Source organism: Dama dama, chromosome 4 (genome assembly GCF_033118175.1).
Source record: "Dama dama isolate Ldn47 chromosome 4, ASM3311817v1, whole genome shotgun sequence".
NCBI lineage: Eukaryota > Metazoa > Chordata > Mammalia > Artiodactyla > Cervidae > Dama > Dama dama.
In genome coordinates, this window is record NC_083684.1 from 50,489,487 (window position 1) to 50,510,585 (window position 21,099).

Consider the following 21,099-nt stretch of genomic DNA (forward strand, 5'->3'; position numbering starts at 1 on the left):
GGGCAGCTGGGGCCCTCCATCTGTGCCTCTCCACTTAACACCTCCTTCCTGGGGGCCCTGTCAGCAACCCCCAGCCTGGCCTGTCTCCCCAGACTCCGGGCCCTCAGGCCAGATCTGTCCCAACTCCACATACCCTTGCACCGGCACACCTGGGGCCCGTCCAGGCTGGAGGCAGGTTGCTGGGCCCCCGGTCCAGCCCCTTGCAAACCCTGTCCCACCAGCCAGGTGGCCTCCAGCCCTGCCAATCCCTTGGCCCAGCCCCTCCCCGCCCCTTCCCCCGCCCCCTCCTCCTCAGGTGAGGCAGCCAGGCCTAGCAGGCCCCTCGCGCTGCCGCTGCCGCTGCCTCCGGGGCCCGCTGCGCCGCTGCGGGGCCACCATGCTCCTGCCCAGGCCTGGAGACTGACCCTAAACCGGCACCGTCTCTCAGCTCCGCCCCCACCTGCCGGACCCCAGGGTAAGGAGCAGGGTCCTCAGGTTCCTGTCCCCCGGACATGGGTCCCCTCACCCCTACCCACCCTAATGCCCACTTCCCAACAGAGGTGCTCTGAGAGGGGCCAGTCGGACTTCTCTCCAAGGACCTCAGAGTTCCAGCCCCCCTTCTTCAGACTCCCAAGATCGGGTCCCGGGCTCCTCCTCCCTCCAACCCAGGAGTCCAGGCCCCTGTGCCGCCCCTCCCTCATAAGAAACAGTCCTGGCCCCCAAACCTCTCTTTTCCCAGGACCCAGGAGTTGAGGCCTCCAGCTCTCCGCCCTCAGACCCAGGAATTCAGGCCCCTCAGTCCGCTCTCCACCCCGGCCCAGGCCCAGGGTCCCCCGGCGCTATAAATCCCATCATCCCCCTAGCTGCTGGTCACACACTGACCCCATCCTTGAACCCAGCCCAGTCTGTGTCCGTGATCACGGCGTGCTCTGGCCAGGGCCCAGTCCCTCAGCCTCCCTGGATGGGCGCCTGGGACTGGGGGCACAGGGGCTGGGCTGGGCTCCCCCAGGCCCTGCCTCCCCCTTGTTCATCTCCCCACAGGTCCCGCCCCGGCCCCAGAGGTCAGCCGGGGAATCATTAACTAGAGGCCGTGACATGGCGGAGAAGGAGGGTGAGTCCCCCTGTCCCTGAGACCGGAGCTCTGCCTGGCGCCCCTCCCCTCCCTCTGTGCTGTCTTCCCAGCCCTCCGCTCCCTTGGAGCCCCCTCTCTCTGGCACCCCCTCGTGGGCCCACCCCCACCCCCTTCTGAAGCCTCCTCCACCTAATTAACTATTAACCAAATTCTCTGTGGGGCTGCAACACCACCTGCCTCCCGGCCACCCCATATGACCTTCCTGGCTCCCTGCCTCAGTTTCCCCTCACCCCCCAGTGATTTCTCAGCTACCTCTGGACCTGTCCTTTACTTGGGGTCAAGGTGGGGAAACTAGCTATCATCGTTCAGGACATAGACTCTAATCGAAAGCAGAGGCCTGCCTTTAATATAGATATATATATAATTTTATTTATTTATTCATGTATTTATTTCTGACTGTGCTGGGTCTTCATTGCTGCATGCACGCTTTTCTCTAGTTGCGGTGCGAGGGCTTCTCATTGCGGCGGCTTCTCTTGTTGCAGAGCACGGGCTCTAGGGCACTCAGGCTTCAGTAGTTGGGGCACATGGGCTCATTAGTTGTGCTTCCCAGGCTCTAGGGCACAGGCTCCATAGTTCTGGTACACAGGCTTGGTTGCTCTGCGGTATGTGGGATCCTCTTGGATCCCACATGGAACCCGAGTCTCCTGCGTTGACAGGCGGACTCTTTACCACTGAGCCAACAGGGAAGCCCCACCGGGCTGCCTTCGAATCTTCCTCTGCCACTGATTTTACTGTGCGATTGATGGGAGTGTCGTCGTTCCTCTGGGTTTCATTTCCCCCTGGGTCAAGCGTGGGCTCTAATGCTACCTACCTACCTACATGAGGTTGTTGGGAGCACAGAATACGCACAAGGCACCAGCGTGGGACTTCGTTCATAAAACATGCGGGGTGCCCCAGATGCGGGGTGCCCCAGAGCTGTCATGGCAGAGGTTGGCCAACTTGGAGACCTGGGGCCCAAGACCCCCACCGATTCCAGACGTTCCTCCCACCTCCTCACGCTGTGGGCAGAGCAGAGGGAGGACTTTGGACCCGGTCTGGATGGATGAAGAGAAGAGAAACAACAGAGAAACCACCCCAGGGATGGTAGGGAGAAACCACGCCTCCGGTTTGACGGACACTCGAAGGCTTATGGAAGCCCCTGGCAGGGGCTCCAGGCCTCCTGGCTCCCTCTTAACCTACTTCACACTTGAGAGCCAGCTGGAGGAGACCAGTTAGGGGTGGCTCTTTCTTCCTGCCCTCCCCGGCTGGGGCTGACTCTCTCTCTTCTTCCTGGAACCAGGCTAGTTGGTTTCGGTCCCAGGCAGTATCACTTTCTAGTTGTTAGGCCCTGGGCAAGTGGCTCACCCTCTCTGGGCCTCATTTCTTCCTCCGCTAAAAATAAAAATAAAAAAGCAGTACTAATGTCCATCTTATAGGATGGTGTGAGGATTTAAATGCCATGATACGCAGGAAGCACTGAGTGTGTTGGCTGAAATGATGGATATGGATCACTGGCCTCCTTGTGTCTCAGCACAGCTAGAAAATCAGACCGCAAACCATCCAACTGTGAAGTGTTATTTGTGTCCGACTCTTTGCAATCCCTGGGACTGTAGCCCACCATACTCCTCTGTCCATGGAATTTTCCAGGAAAGAATACTGGAGTGGATAGTCATTACCTTCTTCAGGGGATCTTCCCAATGCAGGTTCAATAACCTGGGTTTCCCGCATTGTGGATAGATTCTTTACCACCTGAGCCACCAGGCTCCCAGTGACCTGGGAGAAGGCACTGCTCCCTTGTTGAGCAGGTGTGTGGCAGAGCCTTGCGCCTTTGGAAACCTTCCTTCCTGGAGCCCACTGAAGGGACTCACCAGGCCTGGAGCCTATGGGTGAATGAACCAGAGAAGAAAAGTGGAGTGTGTCCAGAAGGACGGCCAGGGACTGGTCTGAGGACAGACAACCAAGACACAGTGGGCTTCAGTACATCTCCAGGCAGCTCAGTCCTAGTCTTGGAGGGGAGTCCTACCATCCTGGCAAGCCTGGGCTTACTTGCTGGGTTACCTGGCTTGGTGGCTGAACCTCTCTGGGCTTCCTTTCCTCATCTGTATGTACATCGGGGATGGTGATAAATGATATGTTCCTTCATTGATAGTTTGCAAGGATTTCAGGCAACTGCAAGATGGGGTTGGGCTCCCTAGGTGGCGCTAGTGGTAACACCTGCCAATGCAGGAGACAGAAGAGACGCAGATTTGATCCCTGGGTGGGGAAGATCCCCTGGAGGAGGGCATGGCAACCCTCTCCAGTATTCTTGCCTGGAGAATCCCATGGGCAGAGGAGCCTGGCAGACTGCAGTCCATAGGGTCACAAAGTCAGACACAACTGAAGCAGCTTGTCACTGACACACACACTGGCAGGATGGGGTTAGGACAGGCCTAGGGTTGGTGTGTCTTCTGAGAGCTGCGGTTATGCTAACATTTGTGTTACCATTCTGCTGGTGAAGTGCGCCCAAGGTGAGGTTCTTGGCGCTCCCTGGGGACCCCGAATCAGAGGAGGTAATATCTGAGTTGACACTCAGAATGAGGCAGGAGAGAGAAGAGCAGAGAAGGCAGAGAGAAGAGCAAGGCTAACAGCTGGGGGTGACAATCTGCCAGGTGTATGGTGGCATGTAGATAATTCGGGATTTCTGGAGGTAAAGTTGGAAATGGAGCTGGGAGGGTGATGATACACGCAGGCTGGACCAAGTTTAGGACTCTGGTGAGAAGCTGGCCCATGCGCGGGCAGTGCTGGCTCTGTCCACAAGATGGCGCAGGTGGTTATTCTTCATTTCTTTCTTTTCTTTTCTTTACCTTGTCATTATAAGTCATGTTATAAGTTATGTCGTGTTATAAGTCCTGTCATTTTGGTTGCTTTTTGGAAGCTCTATCAATTGTCTGGTAAGGACGCTTATGGCTGTCTGGGAATTGGGGAAAACATGTTCAACCCCCAAATCTCTGATCACTGTGCTTACATCCTAGAGGGCCTGGCACCTTGGGCTGAGGGCCTTAGACTCTGTCCTGAGAGGCACTGGGGAGTCATGGAGGGTTCTAGGGACAGGTTGGATTTGCTCTTTGGGAAGATCCCCCAGGTTTCCATGTGGAGGCTGGACCAGAAGGAGAGATTGAACCCAGGGGTTGGAGGGGGTGGGGGCAGGGGAGGAGAGAGTGGGCAGGAGAGACTCGGGAGGCCTGAGCCGTGGGGAGAGGGAGGTGTTCTGCACATAGGGACAGACCTGCGGATGAGGACCTCTGAGACGGGACCTGGGGACTTAGGGAGACGTGGAGGCCAGTATGGAACCTGGGAGGTGTGATGGAGTGTGGTGATTCCAGGGGGAGGCATCTAAGAGGCTGCAGGACTCCCGATCTAGGACTAAGGAGAGTCCAGAGCTGGGGACAGAAAAGCAACCCAGTCTGTGGGGGTGGAGTGGGGAGGCATGAGGGGAAGGAGGCCGGGGCCGCCCTGTGAACCCCAGATTTCAGAGAGCGTGTGGAGGGTCAGGAGATTGAGAAGTAGCAAGCAAATCAGACAAGGGTGGTGTCCCAGAAATCAGATGGGGAGAGGGTTTTGTTCGGGAAGTTGGAGTTGAGTATGCGAGGACAGACGCGGCGCTGTTTGAGTGGAGTTTCCGAGGACATCACTTGGGAGGGTTTCCAGCCGAATGGTGGAGGCAGAGGAACTGCCCTGTGAAGAGACAAGGGCAGCCTGGCGCCCCTGAAGGAACAGAGAGCAGAGCCTCAGGAGGACGCTCGGGGGTCCGGGCTTGCTGGGCTCTCTCGCCCTGACGAATCACGCCAGGATGCTGCCTCTCACGCAGTGAGGACACTTCCTGCCTTGGCAAAGATATGCAGTCAGGATGCCTCTCATGCTGGTGAACTTGGGTGAGGACGCTTCCTGTCCCACCAGAGGCACCTGTTTGGGGGTTGTCCAAAGACTCCTGAATCACAGGGCATGGAGCAAGTTTCTCCTCTCACCTTAAGCGACACCGGGTGTCCGTGCTTCCTGCCCCGGCAGTCATGCCAGTGCCTCTAGCCTGGGCTCTGAGTGGCCCAAAGCTCCGCAAGCACGTCTGAAAACAAAGGACCCAGGACCAGCCTGATGGCTTGGGGAGCCAGGACCTCCCACTGAAACCAGGAATATGGTTGGGGACCAAGGTGGGGACGGGGTCCTCCCTGGTGGCTTAGAGGGCAAGAATCTGCCTACAGTGCAGAAGACCTGGGTTCAATCCCTGGGTTGGGAAGATCCCCTGGAGAAAGGAATGTCAAACCACTCCAGTATTCTTGCCTGGAAAATCCCATGGACAGAGGAGCCTGGAGGGCTACAGTCCACAGGGTCGCACAGAGTCGGACACAACTGAAGTGGCTAAGCAGCGGCAGCAGCAAGGTGGGGACGGAGCCTGAGAGGCCCCTTCAGGGAGACAAGGAGGGGTCAGCCAGCCGGGGCTGGGCTGGTCTGGTCCGCTGGGGCCTCTTTGGAGGGAGGAACACCGGACAAGAATGGCTGGGTTCTCAAATTCTTAAGACACTCAGACAATAGCCATTGCAGGAAGGTCCTGGACCACTCCCTGCTCCTTTCTGGGTGCTGGCCTGGCCCCGTGCCCATCAACCATACTGCTGTGACCCAGATGGCAGAACTGGAAGGTCCTGCAGATGCCAGGGGCAGTCGGGTGCACGCCAGGCCCAGCGAAGGCTTTCAGTGGCCTTTTCTCTTTGGTCCCCCCATCCCTAGCCAAAGGATTGGCTTTTCAGCCGCAGGGTCCCTGTTGCACTGGGAATAAAATTCCTCTTCTCCTCAGGCTGCCAGGCCTCCCCAGCTGGTCCCAGCCTTGGCTCCACTGCCTTCCGCAAGCTCATGCCGTTCTGGCCACATCAGTGGCCTCTCACCCACCATGCTTGTTCTGGCCTTGAGGCCCTGGCCTGTACTCTTCTCTGCCCACTGTGCCCTTCTGTGAGAGCTCTTTGCTTGGCTGGCCTCAGCCCTCAGGTCTCAGCTCAAAAGCCCCTTCTTGGGGAGGCCCTTTTTGAATACCCCACAGAAGACCTGCTGCCCCGACTCATATCATTTTCTTCATAGACTTGGCCACGTACTGAACATGATCAAGTTCATTTACTTGTTTGCTTGTTTTGGTTTCCCCCTCACTTTACACACATGAAAATGTGAGCTCTGTAAGAGCCAGCATCTCAGCTGTCTTGTTTAGGGATGTGTCCCCAGAGCCTAGAATCCCAGATACACAGTGGATGCTCCATAGGACCACAAGTGAATAAACCCCCATTTTACTGATGAGAAGACTGAGGCCCAGAGAGGTGAAGGGAGTTGTCCAAGATCACATAGCTATAATGATTTAAGAACATTTATTGACCAATAAAAATGAAAAAAAAATAAAAAGCATTTATTGAGAACTTGTTCTACACCAGCCACCATACATAGCACTGAGAGGGTGGCAAGGCTTTGTGGTTATAGGCCTGGATCCCAGTGCCAATTCAGTACTAACCTCTTCCTGGCTGAGTCACCTTGGGCAGGTGGCTCCACTTCTGTGAGCCTCAGTTTCCCCTGTCTGAAAAATAGGAATCATAACTGAGACAAGGACTGAATAATTTAATGCATTCAGAGCAGTGCTTGGCGCATAAGGCATCTGATAAGAGTACGGCTCTTAATTATTTGAAAGAACCTTCAAGTATTACTTTTAGAGGTGAGTGCCAGGTGGATGCCCATTAAATAGATGAGGAAGTTGAGGCTCAAAAAGGTGATAGTACCTGCCCAAGGTCCCATATATAGCCGTGGGTAAGGCCAATATATGTATTTTTTAATTTGGCTGGGCCATGTGGTTTGTGAGATCTTAGTTCCCTGACGAAGGATCAACCCTGCGCCCTCAGCCATGAAAGCATGAAGTCCTAACCACTGGACCACCAGGGAATTCCCAAGGCCAATATTTTTAAGCGAGGCTGACAAATTTCCAAATGTAGGTTCTCAACCTCTGGGGTCAATTTGACATTGGAGCTGGGTCCTTCGGGAGAGGTCTGGTTTTGGGGGGTTCCCAGGGACAGAGGGTCTGGAACAGCAGAGAGAAATGAGGCAGTGAGGAAATGCCAAACAGCAGGGAAGAGAGTTGCCAAGAGGGCAAATGTCAGGGGTCACAGCCCCCAAGAGGCTCCAAGAACCTCTGGGAAAGTTAGCAGAAGTGAGAGGTCTGAGAAGGAGATACAGAGCGCAATGTCTTTGGAAAGGAGAAGACCCTTCAGTGCCAGGAGTGTGGGCAGGGAGGGTGGCAACTGTCCCAGCCACACCGCTTCCCAGCTAGAAGCCCTGGGGGGCTGGGCACCTAGTCATCCTCCCTGCAGGGGCGGGGTAGGCCTGCCAACTGCTCGCCCCAAGAAACTGGACCCAGGGCAGGGCAGGCTCAGGCGTGCTGAGTTAGCCCTGGGGGGCAGGGCAGAGCTGGTCCCTTGCCACAGTGAGGACAGACCTGGCAAGTGGCCCCAGCACCGTGTCTATTGCAGGTGGCCGGACTGTGCCATGCTGCTCCGGACCCAAGGTGGCAGCTCTCACTGTGGGGACCGTCCTGCTCCTGACAGGCATCGGGGCAGCGTCCTGGGCCATTGGTGAGAGTGGACAGACCCCTGCACCTCTACCCTCCCCTGCCCCTGGCAGCCCCCAGCCTGCCTGCCCTCACTTCTTCCTTCTCCGCAGTGACTGTTCTACTCAGGAGTGATCAGGAGCCGCTGTATCCAGGTGAGTAGAGCGGGCTGAGACCCTCTGGGGAGCCCAGGAGGAAATTTCGCACCTGGTGGGAACTCAGTGAAAGGATTTTTTAAATGAATGCCCGAAGGCCTGCAGGAATGCTGGTGGTGCTTATGTACCCGTGTGGCTGGTCTAACCCAGTGTTCTTCAGACTCTAAACATGTTATCCATTAAGTGCATCATGAAATCATGCACATGAAAATCATGAAAACCACATTTAAAAAAGTATGAAACAGATTCGATTGAAAAAATCAGAGTGCCTCTCTTTCCGTAAGAAAAAGTTCTGTTAATCTTTTCTTTGGGTTTTATGAGGGTGGGACTGTTATTCCCTCCATTTTACAGATGGGGAAACTGAGGCTTGGAGCAATGCCGTAGTTCACCCCAGGAAATGGAAGTTCAGGGCTACATCATAATGTAAACATGTTTCTTATTGTGAAACATGGTCAATACATGTTTGAGAGGTAGAGGTACTGTATGAATTCAGCCAGCCTTTTTCTATCGCTTCTTGGTGGTAGCTGCTGTTGTTATTCCCATTTTACAGAAGTAGAAAGTGAGGACTGGAGAGGACAGACCGTGGGCACATCATGGCACCAGGAATAGCACTTAGGCTTGACTGGAAGAGAAGTGGAGGCAGGAATAAATACCAGGGTGCCCAAAAAGTTCATTCAAGTTTTTCCATAGGTGGAGAAACTAATAGATGTAGAAACTAATTATGGAATGAATGAATGAATCTTTCTAAATGCTAACTCCAAGCTACCATTCTGTGGCCCAGGGCAGCAGGAAGAAAGGGGACGTTGGGTGACAGGACTCATTTTTCACTCCCACGAGGCTCATCTAGTTCCATAAAGGACTGAGCTCACATTAAGAGCAGAAATGGACATCTAGACGGGAAAGCCACCATCAAGGTCAATCACCACAGTTGACACTTGCAGAGCATTTACCTGTGCCAGGCACAGGCCTCAGGGCTTTGCAGGTATTAATTCATTAAACCCCTCCCATGGCCCATTTTAATATGGGGAAATGAGGTGTGGAGAGATCAAGTGACTTGCCCCAGGTCACAGGGATGGGAACGAGGACAGCCTGGACCCAGTGCTTGTGTAAAACTACTATACTCTCTTGTTTCTCAAGAAACAGCCCAGTGAGTTGCCGTGTTGATGGCTAACGTATGCCAGGCCCTGGCTACAGCCGTTGCACAAGAGCCCTGTGAAGTTGGGGCCGTTTATCATCACTCCCATTTTGCAGATGGGGGAAACTGAGGCCCAGTGAGTTGTACTGACGTGCACGTTGAATAAATGGCAAGGCAGAGGGGTCATGAACCTACCAGATGCGCCTTCGTGGCTCACTACTGCCCCTGGGCTACAAATCCCAACCCTTGGCGGACTCCAGGGCTCCTAAGGCACCGCCCTTCTCCACCCTCACCTCATGCTTCCTCCCAGCACTCTTCAGCCCCGGCCCACGGGCCTCTGTCTCACTCTCAGAGGACCCTCCTGGCACCACAGTCTTTGCTCGCCTCCTCTTTACGCTCATACCCAGAGGCAGGTTTCTGGGTCCTCAGTCTGGGTCAGACTGAGCTGAGGCTCCCACCTGGCCTGCCCTCTCTGATTCTCAGCATCCTTATCTAGAAATGGGTGGTGAGAATTAGCGGAGGTGATGATCCGTGCAATGCCTGACTCTCAGCCAACTTGGTTAACACGGACTTCTGTGTCTCAGACTTTAGGCTTTAACTTTCCCAAGCTGGACATTTCTGCTCCCAGGCTCTATACCCTCCACCCCCCACAACCACTCTGTGTATCACCACTACCACCTCTATGACCCTCTTCACACAGCTCATGATTTACTCCTGGTGATTTCAGAAGGGCAGGGGCATTTTGTTTACTGCCGTAGACAGTGTCTGGTGCATAGAAGGTGCTCAGGAAACCTTTGTTTAATGAATAAGCATGAAGACAAACCTCAGAGGTGAACTAACTTGTCCTGCGCTTCAGCTGAAAAGTAATGAGGCCACACTTCAGACCTGACTTTGGCCGCTGCCAGCACAGTGCCCTCCTGTTACACTAGGGTTTCTCAAAAACGTTGGGAAATTACAAAACAAACAAACAGAAACAACCCAGAAATGATATCCCCACCTCACTTTTCTGGGATTTTTCACATCTCTAAATATATCAGACAATTTGGTAAGCAAACCAGGTGACCCAGAACGTACTTTCTGCATGGCTTAAAATAATACAAACAAAAAAAAAAGAGTTTAAAAGTGAGAAACAGTGGCACAGAATATAGCTTTAAAAATACTTGGAGGGGGCATTTGATATTCCTTCCTCTCTCCCTCCTCCTCCTCCTTCTGCTCCTCCCTCCAAATACATCCATAAAATGATAATTTTTTTTCCCCTAAAACCTCACACTTTCTGGAAATCACAATCTCTGGAGCACTGAGAAGTCATTTAAAAATAAGAATTCACTCCCACCCCCAGCTGGTGTTTTGAACCCCAAGTCTTGGTCTGGGAACTCAAGGGGTGGTAGATATCACCCAGTGAAGGTACCAGACATTCCCGGCCCCATCCCAGAACAGGAAGCCATGATTAAGGCCAGTTAACCAGGAAGCTCCTAGTATAGGCCGTACATGAGTATATTTGGGGAAAAGGAGCTGATAAGGTCCGTATGAGAGCCACAGAAGGAGCAGGGAGTATGCAGGTAGGCAGGTCTGGATTCAAATCCTGACTTTGCCGGTTCTTAGCTATATTCTCAGGGGCAAGTATGTCCTCTCTAAGGCTCAGTTTTCCCATCTGTAAGATGGGTATACAGATGGTCTCTCTCTCTCTCTCTCCCAGGATGATTGTCGGATAGAACCCCCCAGATATGACGCATAGCATGGAGTCAGCCCATCCCCAGAAAATGTAGTCAGTGTTACTATTTTTTAAATTTATTTTTAATTGGAGGATCATTGCTTTACAATGTTATATTGGTTTCTGCTGTATAAGAACATGAATCAGCTATATATCCCCTCCCTCTTGAACCTCTCTCCCACTCCCCACCCCATCCCACACGTCTAGGTTGTCACAGAGCACCAGGTTGAGCCACTTCCCACTGGCTACTGATTTTATATAGAGTAATGTGTATGTTTCAGTGCTGCTTTCTCCGTTTGTCCCACCCACTCCTTCACCAGTGTTATTACTGTGCCTTTTTTGTTTAACCCTTAGGAGGAAAGTTGCCTGAAAGGCTGTCTTGTTGTTGTTCAGTTGCCCAGTCGTGTCTGACTTTGTGACCCCATGGACTGCAGCACACCAGGCTTCCCTGTCTTTCACCAACTCCTGGAGTTTGCTCAAACTCATGCCCATTGAGTCAGTGATGCCATCCAACCATCTCATCCTCTGTTGTCTCCTTCTCCTCTGGCCCTCAATCCCTCCCAGCATCAGTGTCTTTTCCAGTGAGTCAGCTCTTCGCATCAGGCAGCCAAAGTATTGGAGCTTTAGCATCAATCCTTCCAATGAATATCCAGGATTGATTTTTCAGGGTTGATTTCCTTTAGGATTGATTGGTTTGATCTCCTTAATGTCCAAGGGACACTCAAGAGTCTTCTCTGGCACTACAGTTTGAAAGCATCAGTTCTTTGGTACTCAGCCTTCTTTATGTTCCAACTTTCACATCCGTACATGACTATGGAAAAACCGTAGCTTTGACTATATGGACCTTTGCCGGCAAAGTGATGTCTCTGCTTTTTAATATGCTGTCTAGGTTTGTTACAGCTTTTCTTCCAAAGAGCGGGTGTATTTTAGTTTCATGACCGCAATCACAGGCAACATTAAAAGCTTGGGGTTTGGAGTCACTCAGGCGTGAATGCAAATCTTCTCTTTGCCTTTCTCTGTCCTCAGCAGGACAGGGTTCTCCCCGGAAGTTCTGCCTCCCTTTGTCCAGATCTGTGGGGCTGTGGGAAGACTGCTCAGCTTGGGTGTGGCCTCACCACGTTCTTCCTCCAAGGATGCAAAGTTGAGTTTGGACCAGATTCACTGTCCCAGAATGTGCTCTTAGAACACCAGCCATGCAGGAGGCTCTGGAGAAAAGGGGTTCACAGCTGATCTTTCCCCAAACCTACTCCTCCCCACCTCGCCCATCTCAATCAGTGGCAGCTCATCCTTCTACTGGCTCAGACTGAACACCTTGACATTGCCCTTGGCCCCTCTTTTCCTTCCACCCACATCCAGTCATAGCCGACCCTGTGGGCTCCACCCACAAATTCTGTGCAGAATCTGAACTCTGCTCCTCCACTGTCCCCACCCTGGCCCCGCCTCCATGGTCTCCCTCCTGGACCATCACACAGCCTCCTCCTTGGTCTCCCTGGTCCCATCCTGCCCCCTACAGTCTGCTCCGTACACACAGCCAGAGGGTGCCTGTGAGCCCCTGAGTCAGATCAAGGCCCTCCTGGCTCAGCCCTCACTCCTGGTCAAAGTCAAAGTCAGTCTAGTCTTGTCTCCCGCCCCCTCCTCCCCTCGCTCACTCTGCCCAGACCCCTTGCTGTTCCTTCAACAACCCCGCCCCCCTCCTTGGGATCTTTGCACTTGCAATTCTCTTGGCCTAGTTCTCTGTTCCCTCACCTGTCTTCTCACCTCCTTCAGATCTCTGCTTGCATACCACCTTCTCAGTGCAGCCTTCCCTGCCCACCTATAGGAAAGTGCAGCCTCCGGTCTCTCCCCATGTCAGCACTCCCCTGCCTCTCTGTCAAGCTTGACTCGTCTCCCAGGCCCCTTCTTTTGTGACACAGCATCTATTTTACTTCTCCCTCCTATTTGTTATCCATCTCACCCATTGGCCTTTGAGCTCCCCACAGCTGGGGGTTTTGTCTGATTTGTTCATCGCCCAAAATAGAGCCTGGCACAGCCTGAGTGTTTGCTAAAGCACACCTAAGGGAGGGCTGTGACCTGGCTTAGGTGTGGCAAGGGTCCTCTGGCCGTGTGTGAGGAGCAGGCTGGGAGGGGCTGAGGGGAGCATCACTCAGGGCATTAAGCAGGAGGAGGAATCCCCCATAAGCACTCTGCAGCCTTGCTGTGTATCTGCCTCTTTTCACAGTTTGTGATGCTGTGTTTGATTGGGTGATTTTTTTTTTTTTAATTGCTGTCTGTCTCCCCTACAGATGGACTTTGTACTTGGGAGGGTACAGCCCAGAGATGTCTTGATCATTTTTATGTCCCCCAGCATCACCCCATGTAGGACCGGGCATGGAGTATGTGTCTAGTTAACACTTGTTGAATGAACAAATGAATGAATACATTTGAATGAATGAATGAATGCATCCTCTGCTTGAATAATTATCCTGCAACTTAGTATATATTCAAGGCTCTGACAAGTCCTGCAGAAAAAAGATAACTCTTCTTTTTTAAGATTATAAGAAATCTATTCAGATATTTTGGCAATGTGATGTATTGGTCAAGGATCTTCAGGATGCAAAAGAGAAAAGGAAAAACCAAGAAACTGGCTAAACAAAAAGGGAAATTATTAACTCACTTAAGTAATGATTCTGGAGGTTCTTTAAGCCTGATTCCATTAAGGAGCTATAAAAATGTTATCAGAATCTCTTGGCTTTCCTCTACATTGGTTTAACACCACTGCCCCCCTATTCCCACTCCTGCAGGCAAAGGTGGACTTTGAAAAATCTAGCTTTCAGCTCTTGGGCAACCAGTTTAGGAATCCTGGTGGCAAGGGGAATGCCCCCTCCCCCACGTTGCCCGGTTTTCCCATGGTGATGCAGCCAGAGTCTTAGGACCCCCAATCTTTGGTCCAACTTGAGTCCTGAGCCCTTCCAGAGGCAGCCACAAATGTGCGGAGCCCAGGGTGCTCCGATTGGGCCTGCCAGGACTCGGGACTAGACTGGCATGGGCAGAGAAGAGGCCAGGAGGGCTCGGGTGGGAAGGCAACCCCGGCGGTCCTCTTGTTGCCCTGCAGTGCAGGTTGGCCCGGCAGATGCTCGGCTCACGGTGTTCGACCAGACGGAGGGCACGTGGCGCCTGCTTTGCTCCTCGCGCTCCAACGCCAGGGTGGCGGGGCTCAGCTGCGAGGAGATGGGCTTCCTCAGGTACCCGGGCGCCCCTGGTGGGGGGCTGGGAGGGCGGGGGGCGCAGGTCTGACCGCTGCCCTGCCCAGGGCGTTGGACTACTCGGAGCTGGACGTGCGGACGGCGGGCGCCAATGGCACGTCGGGCTTCTTCTGCGTGGACGAGGGGAGGCTGCCGCATGCCCGGAGGTTGCTCGAGGTCCTCTCCGTGTGGTGAGGAGGGCGGCGGGCAGGTGGGGCGCACGCCGCGGGCCCCACCACCCCTGGGCACCCATGCTCCCCCGGGTGCCTTCCCTCCGTCTTAATTGGCCTCTTTTTTTGTCTCTGTGTCTTCATCCCCGTCCCTCCCACAGCGACTGTCCCAGAGGCCGTTTCCTGGCTACCAGCTGCCAAGGTGAGGCCCCAAAACTCAGAGCCCTCTTCTGAGACTCCCTGCCCCTACTGTGGCAGGGCCATGGCCCATCAGGTTGCCCCAGACAGGCCTTATCCTCTTAGATCCTCCAAGGATGGACCTGTGTCCTCTCAGACTCCCCCAGGGTGGGGGGTCCACATCCCCTCAGACTCCCAAAGTAGGGCCATGTCCTCCTAGGTCCCCACAGATGGGGCTGTGTCTCCTCGGACAGACCCCTTCCCCCTAGAGCAGAACCATGTTCCTCAGACCCCTTAGGTTAAGATCGTGACCACTCAGTCTCCCCAGAGTGGGGCATGACCTCTCAGATCCCCGGGGCAGGGGGTCCAGGCCTCCCGCTGGCCCCTGACTGCCCCTCTCCCCACAGACTGTGGCCACCGAAAACTGCCCGTCGATCGCATTGTGGGCGGCCAGGACACCAGCCTGGGCAGGTGGCCGTGGCAAGTCAGTCTTCGCTACGATGGCGCGCATCTCTGTGGGGGGTCGGTGCTCTCCAGGGACTGGGTGCTGACAGCCGCCCACTGCTTCCCTGAGTGAGTGTCCCGCAGGGCACTGAGGGGAGAGGCTGGGGAGCCATGCGCTGGAGGAGGCTGTGCCTAGACAGGTGGCCACCCTCCCCTCCTATCCCCGGTAGGCGGAACCGGGTCCTGTCACGATGGCGAGTGTTTGCTGGTGCTGTGGCCCAGACTTCACCTCACGGTGTGCAACTGGGGGTGCAGGCCGTCATCTACCATGGGGGCTATCTCCCCTTTCGAGACCCCAACAGCGAGGAGAATAGCAATGACATCGCCCTGGTCCACCTCTCCGGCACCTTGCCCCTCACAGGTACGTCTGGGCCTGATCCCAGGCCTGGGGACTCCAGGGGCCAGGAGGACAGAGGAGGGGCTAGGGTACAGAATTCATGGTGATGAGGGAAATGATCTCCAGGGGCACTCACTGTGCATTCATTAGGTGGGGGCAATTAGTGCAGCCACTTTGGAAAACTATGTGCGAGTGTTACCATTTGGCCCCACAATTCCACTCTTAGGTACGTACCCCAAAGAAATGAAGATACATTGCTACACAAAAACTAGTGCATGGGTGTTCATAAGCAGCATTATTTACAGCAGCCAAAAGATGGAAACCACCCAGATGTCTACCATCTGCCATGTGGATAAATAAAACATGCTAGACCCGTACAATGGAATCATATTAGGTTAGAAAGGAATGAAGTACTGACTGATCCAGGATACACAATGGATGACCCTGGAACAGCACTGTGCTCAGAAGGAAGTCAGACCTACACAGCCACATTCTATATGATTCTATTTCTATGAAATGTCCAGAACAGGTAAACCTGCAGAGATAGAAAGTACATCAGTGGTTCCCCAGGCGTGGGGATGGCAGAGAAACGTTGGGAGGTCAGAGGTAAAGGCGGTGATGAAAATGTTCTGAAATCAATTGTGGTGGTGGTTGTACCTTGCTTATTGCCAGGCAGGCTGGTCCCTGAATCTAAAACCTGTCTAAAACCCATTGACTTGTGTACTTTAAGTGGGTGAATTGTGTGGTACAGGAATTATATCTCCAAAAAAGCTATTACCAAAATAAAAGAAAGAAATGGGAAAAAAAAGTGTATGAATGAATGAGAAAGTCAGGAGTTATTTATTCCCTTTGTAGTTCTCCAGAGCATTTCCTTGTCAATGAGAAAGACTCACCTGGGTGTCAGTACATCTTTCATACCTCGTCTACACATGCCTTTTGAATTAAGAGTGGGCTGTGGGCTTCAGCTTTCAGAAGGCCACCGAGTGGTGGTAATAGTAATAATAATAACGTTGATGATAAGGAAGTTATCATAGCAATGATGATGAACCTTCAGCAGGCATCAGTATGATGATGATAATAATAATGAGAAAGAGGGACTTCCCTGGCAGTCCAGTGGTTAGAACTGCACCTTCCAATGCAGCAGGTGTGGGTTTGATCCCTGGTTGGGAGCTAAGACCCACATGCCCTCTCTGCCAAAGAAAAAAAACTCAAACATAAAACAGAAGCAGTTTTGTAGCAAATTCAATGAAGAATTTAAAAATGGCCCATATAAAAAAAATTAAAAAGTCTTGGGCTTCCCTGGTGGTTCGTTGGTTAAGAATCTAAGACATAGGTGCATTCCCTGATTCAGAGCAACTAAGCCCAGGTACCACAACTACTGAAGCCTGATCGCTGTAGGCTTCTGTTCCACATCAAGAGAAGTCACTGCAATGAGAAGCCCATGCACCAGAACCAGAGAGTAGCCCCACTACGGCTCGCAACAAGTAGTGAAAAGCCCTCACAGCAACAAAGACTCAGCACAGCCTTAAATAAATAAATAAGATTTTAAAACATCTTAAAAAATAATAATGGAAGAATACAATAATAGTGATGATAGGATGAACTCCAACACTTGCACGTGCCTCCTGTGTGCAGCCACCGGCCTCAACATGTCGCAAGCATGCAGTCATTTCATTGTCACAGCAGCCTGGGGAGGGTGGGTTCTCTTATGATCCTGTGTTGTTTTTTTTCATAAGAGTAAAATTCCCAACATAGAGAAGGTACATAATACCCCACATTCCCACAACTGGCAAATGGCAAAGGTTTGAGCCCAAGTTGCATGGCTCTGGAATCTGTGCCTATAAGCCCCTGGCTGAGCTGCCAGGAAAGTCAGTACTATTTTGTAGTTTGCATTATTGTCTTTTTTTTTATGATTAAAAAATAATTGTTTATTTATTTGGCTGTGCTGGGTCTTAGTGGTGGCATGGGGAATCTTTAGTTGCAGCTTGTGAGATCTAGTTCCTTGACCAGAGATTGAACCCTGGGCCCCTCTGTTGGGAGCTCAGAGTCTTAGCCACTGGTCACCAGGGAAGTCTGCCTTATTCTTATTTTTAATGGTTATTTTCTTTTGAATGGTCCATGAGACTAGTTCTCCATTTAAGGGAACAATACATGTGAGTGGCCTGCATTTGGACATGGGGCTGAGGGGAGTGGTGTGGGCTTTGGGGTCATATACTCAGCAGCTCTGCGGTCTTGTGTATGTGGCTTCACCTCTCCAAACCTCAGTTTCCCTCACCTGTTAAATGACTCCTGAAGGTTATTGAAATGCTGAAAAGAGTTAATCTGAGCCAAATTGCTTAGAGCAATGCCGGCATTCAGTTAATACTAACAATCATTGCTGTTGTTGTTTATTACTATTGCTAGTTACGTGAGCATTTCCCGTTAGCCAGGCATGCTATTCAACACTTCACCAATTTCTCACGATACACCTCTGGGAGCGGGGGGATGATTATTCTTTCCATTTTGCACCTGAGAGCTCTGAGCTCAGGCAGGTGAAGTCACCAGCAAGGCTTGCTAGCAGGGCTGCCAGGACCACTTGCATGGGTTGTGCACTGCACAAGGACATCATATCTCAGGGATGCCATTCTTACTGTGGACAGGATAGACTGGTGTGTTTATTATGATGAATTTTTGACAGGTGGAAGTCCAATATCTCATGATAGTGCCTTGTAAAATTTCTTACAGAAGGGACTTCCCTGGTGGTCCGATAGTTAAATGGGAGGCGCTTTCAATGCAGGGGGCACAGATTTCGATCCCTGTTCTAGGAACGAAGATCCCGCATGCCACAGTGGCCAAAAAATTGAAAAAATAAATTAAAATTTCTCAAAGTCACTCTCTGGGTAGGGGGCAGCCCCATGGGCCATGGTTAAGAACACAGGCTTAGAAATTGGGCCAACCTGGGTTCAAATTTTGGCTCTGTCATTGACTCAATCTAAGGGTTTGGACAAGTGACATGGTTTTATATTCCCCTCTTTAAGTGGGGGTAATAGCCCCTATCTCTCTGACCTGATGGGATATTAAGGGAATTCACCCAGAAAGGCGCAAGTACATGCTGAGTTCTCAATAGAAGGCAGCTTCTTTTATTTTTAAAAATGTATTGAAGGATACTATGCTAAGTCTCTTCAGTCGTGTTCAACTCTTTGCGACCCCATGGACTGTAGCTGCCAGGCTCCTCTGTCCATGGAGTTTTCCAGACAAGAATACTGGAATGGGTTGCCATACCCTCCTCCGGGGATCTCCCCAGCCTAGAGATCAAACCCATGTCCCCTGCATTGCAGGTGGATTCTTTAGCACTGAGCCACTGGGGAAGCCCTGTATTGAAGTATAGTGATTTACAATGATGTGTTAATTTCCTCCATACAGTAAAGTGACTCAGTTACACACACACACACACACACACACACACATATATCTTTTTCACATTCTTGTCCATTATGGTTTATCACAGGATATTGAATATAATTCCCAGCACTATATAGTGGGACCTTGTTGTTTATAGGAGGCAACTTCTGTTGTAGTGATTGTGAAAGAACAGAGGGAAGGGTTGGCTGGGGCAGCTGGAGCGAGGTTTGTCCTGGGCGGGGCAGACTGGCAGGGGCCCAGACTGCTGTGGTCTCTTGCACAGAGTACATCCAGCCCGTGTGTCTCCCGGCTGCCGGGCAGGCCCTGGTGGATGGCAAGATATGCACCGTGACTGGCTGGGGCAACACACAGTACTATGGTAAGTCTTGTCCTCTGCTGGGAAGCTGCCTTAGGGAGACTCTGAGCCGGGCTGGGGAAGGGCAGTTGGGCTACGCCAATGCCTCTTGGCTCTGAGGGTGTAGGTGGGCACTGGGAGGGGAGGGGAGGGGGTGTGCATGCTCCCCAGCTTCGGCCAGCCTTGCCCGCACACCCCCAGGCCAACAGGCTGGGGTGCTCCAGGAGGCCCGAGTCCCCATAATCAGCAGTGATGTCTGCAACGGCCCCGACTACTACGGGAACCAGATCAAGCCCAAGATGTTCTGTGCCGGCTACCCTGAGGGTGGCATTGATGCCTGCCAGGTGAGGGATCCTGTGGGGCAGCCGGGGCCCCGGCCTCCCCAGGGATGGAGACACAGGGCTTTGGGCGGTCGGGCTCCCTATCTCAAGGCCAGGGGGCTCTATGACCACAGCCCCCGGCCCTCCGAAAAGGGCCTCCTGGCCAGCCGTCTCGGCCTCCAGCCAGGCCTTCTGTCCCCCACTAGGGTGACAGTGGTGGCCCCTTCGTGTGTGAGGATAGCATCTCTCGGACGCCACGTTGGCGGCTGTGTGGCATCGTGAGCTGGGGCACCGGCTGTGCCCTGGCCCAGAAGCCAGGCGTCTACACCAAAGTCAGTGACTTCCGGGAGTGGATCTTCCAGGCCATAAAGGTGAAATTTGAGCCCAGATGGGATCCAGAGGGCGGGAGGGTTGAGACTCTGAGCGGGAAAGGGAGGCAGGGTTTTCTGGAAACCTGTAGGGCTTAGAAGGGTCACCCTAGGGAACGGATGGCTTTCACGGGGCTCCTGGGGAGGGGTGGGCACTTGTGGGACGTTGGGGGAAGCCCCTAGTTGTCTTTCCCCAGACTCACTCCGAAGCCAGCGGCATGGTAACCCAGCTCTGACCTGTGGCTTCTCCTCGCTGTGCACGCCTCCAGGGCCCGAGCTGATCTAAGGGGCCCCAGCCCCACGTGATGGGGTTCACCCTGGGCCAGGGATGGAACATTTTTCTTCTTGGGCCCAGCCCACAGGTCCAAGGATACTCTTCCCTCCAAGGTCCTCCACAGTGGCGGGCCCACTCAGCCCTGGGACCACCCTCCTGCCCCCTGTGTAAATATTGTTCTGCCATCTGGGACCTCCCATCTTGTGCTCCTGATGACAGGATGCTCTTTAAATAATAAAGATGGTTTTGATTAATGTGGTCTCTTGGTGTGCAGCTGTAAGCAGCAAAAGAGGACATTTTGGGCTCATGGAGGAGAGCGATTAGGGCCTGGCATGGATCAAGGCAGGGAGCAGAATCCTCCAGTTCCCACTGGCTTAACAGAAAAGACCTTAATTGGTTCACTTAACTGAAAATGCTCTGGAGCCTCTGGCTTCTCGTCTCCATCCAGCTGCTCAAACATTTTTCAGGACTGTGCCTCACTTCCTCCCTCACATCTGCTTTTCTCTGTGTCTGCTTCATTTTCAAGCAGTCTCCTCTACAACTAGAGATAGAGATGTTCCCCCTCAACCCACCGAAACTCCAAGTTTATATGCCATGGACCACTTAGCGGCCTCAGTAGAGAAAGAATGCTTCTTTCCCATCAGCTGTAGCAAAAAAGTCCCAGGCCTGGCTCTCCCTGGACAGATTTGGCCCATATGCTCATCCCTCATCAGATCACTGTGCACCTATGCATTGGGGTGGGGAGGAGGTTTGACCCTCAAGAACTACATGACCTGAGTGTGAGGGCTTCTCCAGAGGAGAATGGGTGCTGTTTCTGGGGGGGGAGAAATGGTTGTAGATACCCAGTGAGAAAAAAAGACATCTACTGTGGATCTCCATGGGAAATGACCCTGTGGATAGAAGGCAGGTGTGAACACAGCCTGAGACATCCCCCTCATCTCTTCATCTGGGCTGGACGTTGTTTTCAGCTTCCCCTTGGACCCACTTTGTTCCCTAGAGCAGGGGTCCCCAAGCCCCGGGCCACAGACCATTACCAGTTAGTGGCCTGTTAGGAACCAGGCCTTAGGGCAGGAGGTGAGCATTGGGCAGGAGAAGCTTCATCTGTTTATAGCTGCTCCCCATTGCTCGCGTCACTGCCTGAGTTCAGAAAAACAAGCCCTGGGCTCCCACTGATTCTGCATTATGATTATATCACAATGTAATAATAATAGTAGTAAGTGAAGTGAAGTCGCTCAGTTGTGTCTGACTCTTTGAGACCCTGTGGACTGTAGCCTACCAGGCTCCTCTATCCATGGGA

At 52.7% G+C, this 21,099-nt stretch overlaps 1 protein-coding gene across 2 annotated transcripts; it reads left to right on the forward strand.

The window, feature by feature from the left end:
- Window positions 1-297: 297 nt before the first annotated feature.
- Window positions 298-20,056, forward strand: HPN (hepsin). 2 transcript variants are annotated; one of them, XM_061139010.1, is made up of 13 exons: window positions 298-454; window positions 1,021-1,090; window positions 7,618-7,719; window positions 7,808-7,849; window positions 13,787-13,916; window positions 13,985-14,107; window positions 14,248-14,288; window positions 14,671-14,836; window positions 14,938-15,128; window positions 18,769-18,864; window positions 19,042-19,184; window positions 19,367-19,531; window positions 19,726-20,056. In XM_061139010.1, the coding sequence occupies exons 2-13, from the start codon at window positions 1,075-1,077 to the stop codon at window positions 19,762-19,764; spliced, it is 1,254 nt and encodes a 417-aa protein (XP_060994993.1). In that variant the 5' UTR covers window positions 298-454; window positions 1,021-1,074; the 3' UTR covers window positions 19,765-20,056. The 2 variants fall into 2 exon arrangements, with proteins under 2 accessions (XP_060994993.1, XP_060994994.1); XM_061139011.1 differs by having other exon boundaries at window positions 19,798-20,056.
- The last annotated feature ends 1,043 nt before the right edge of the window (window positions 20,057-21,099 follow it).

What these genes read in the sequence shown, in the direction of transcription:
- HPN (XM_061139010.1), top strand. An exon ending in CTCGAGGTCCTCTCCGTGTG is followed by an intron (nt 14,108 to 14,247) that starts GTGAGGAGGGCG and finishes TCCCTCCCACAG; the next exon opens with CGACTGTCCCAGAGGCCGTT. An exon ending in CCTGGCTACCAGCTGCCAAG is followed by an intron (nt 14,289 to 14,670) that starts GTGAGGCCCCAA and finishes CTCTCCCCACAG; the next exon opens with ACTGTGGCCACCGAAAACTG.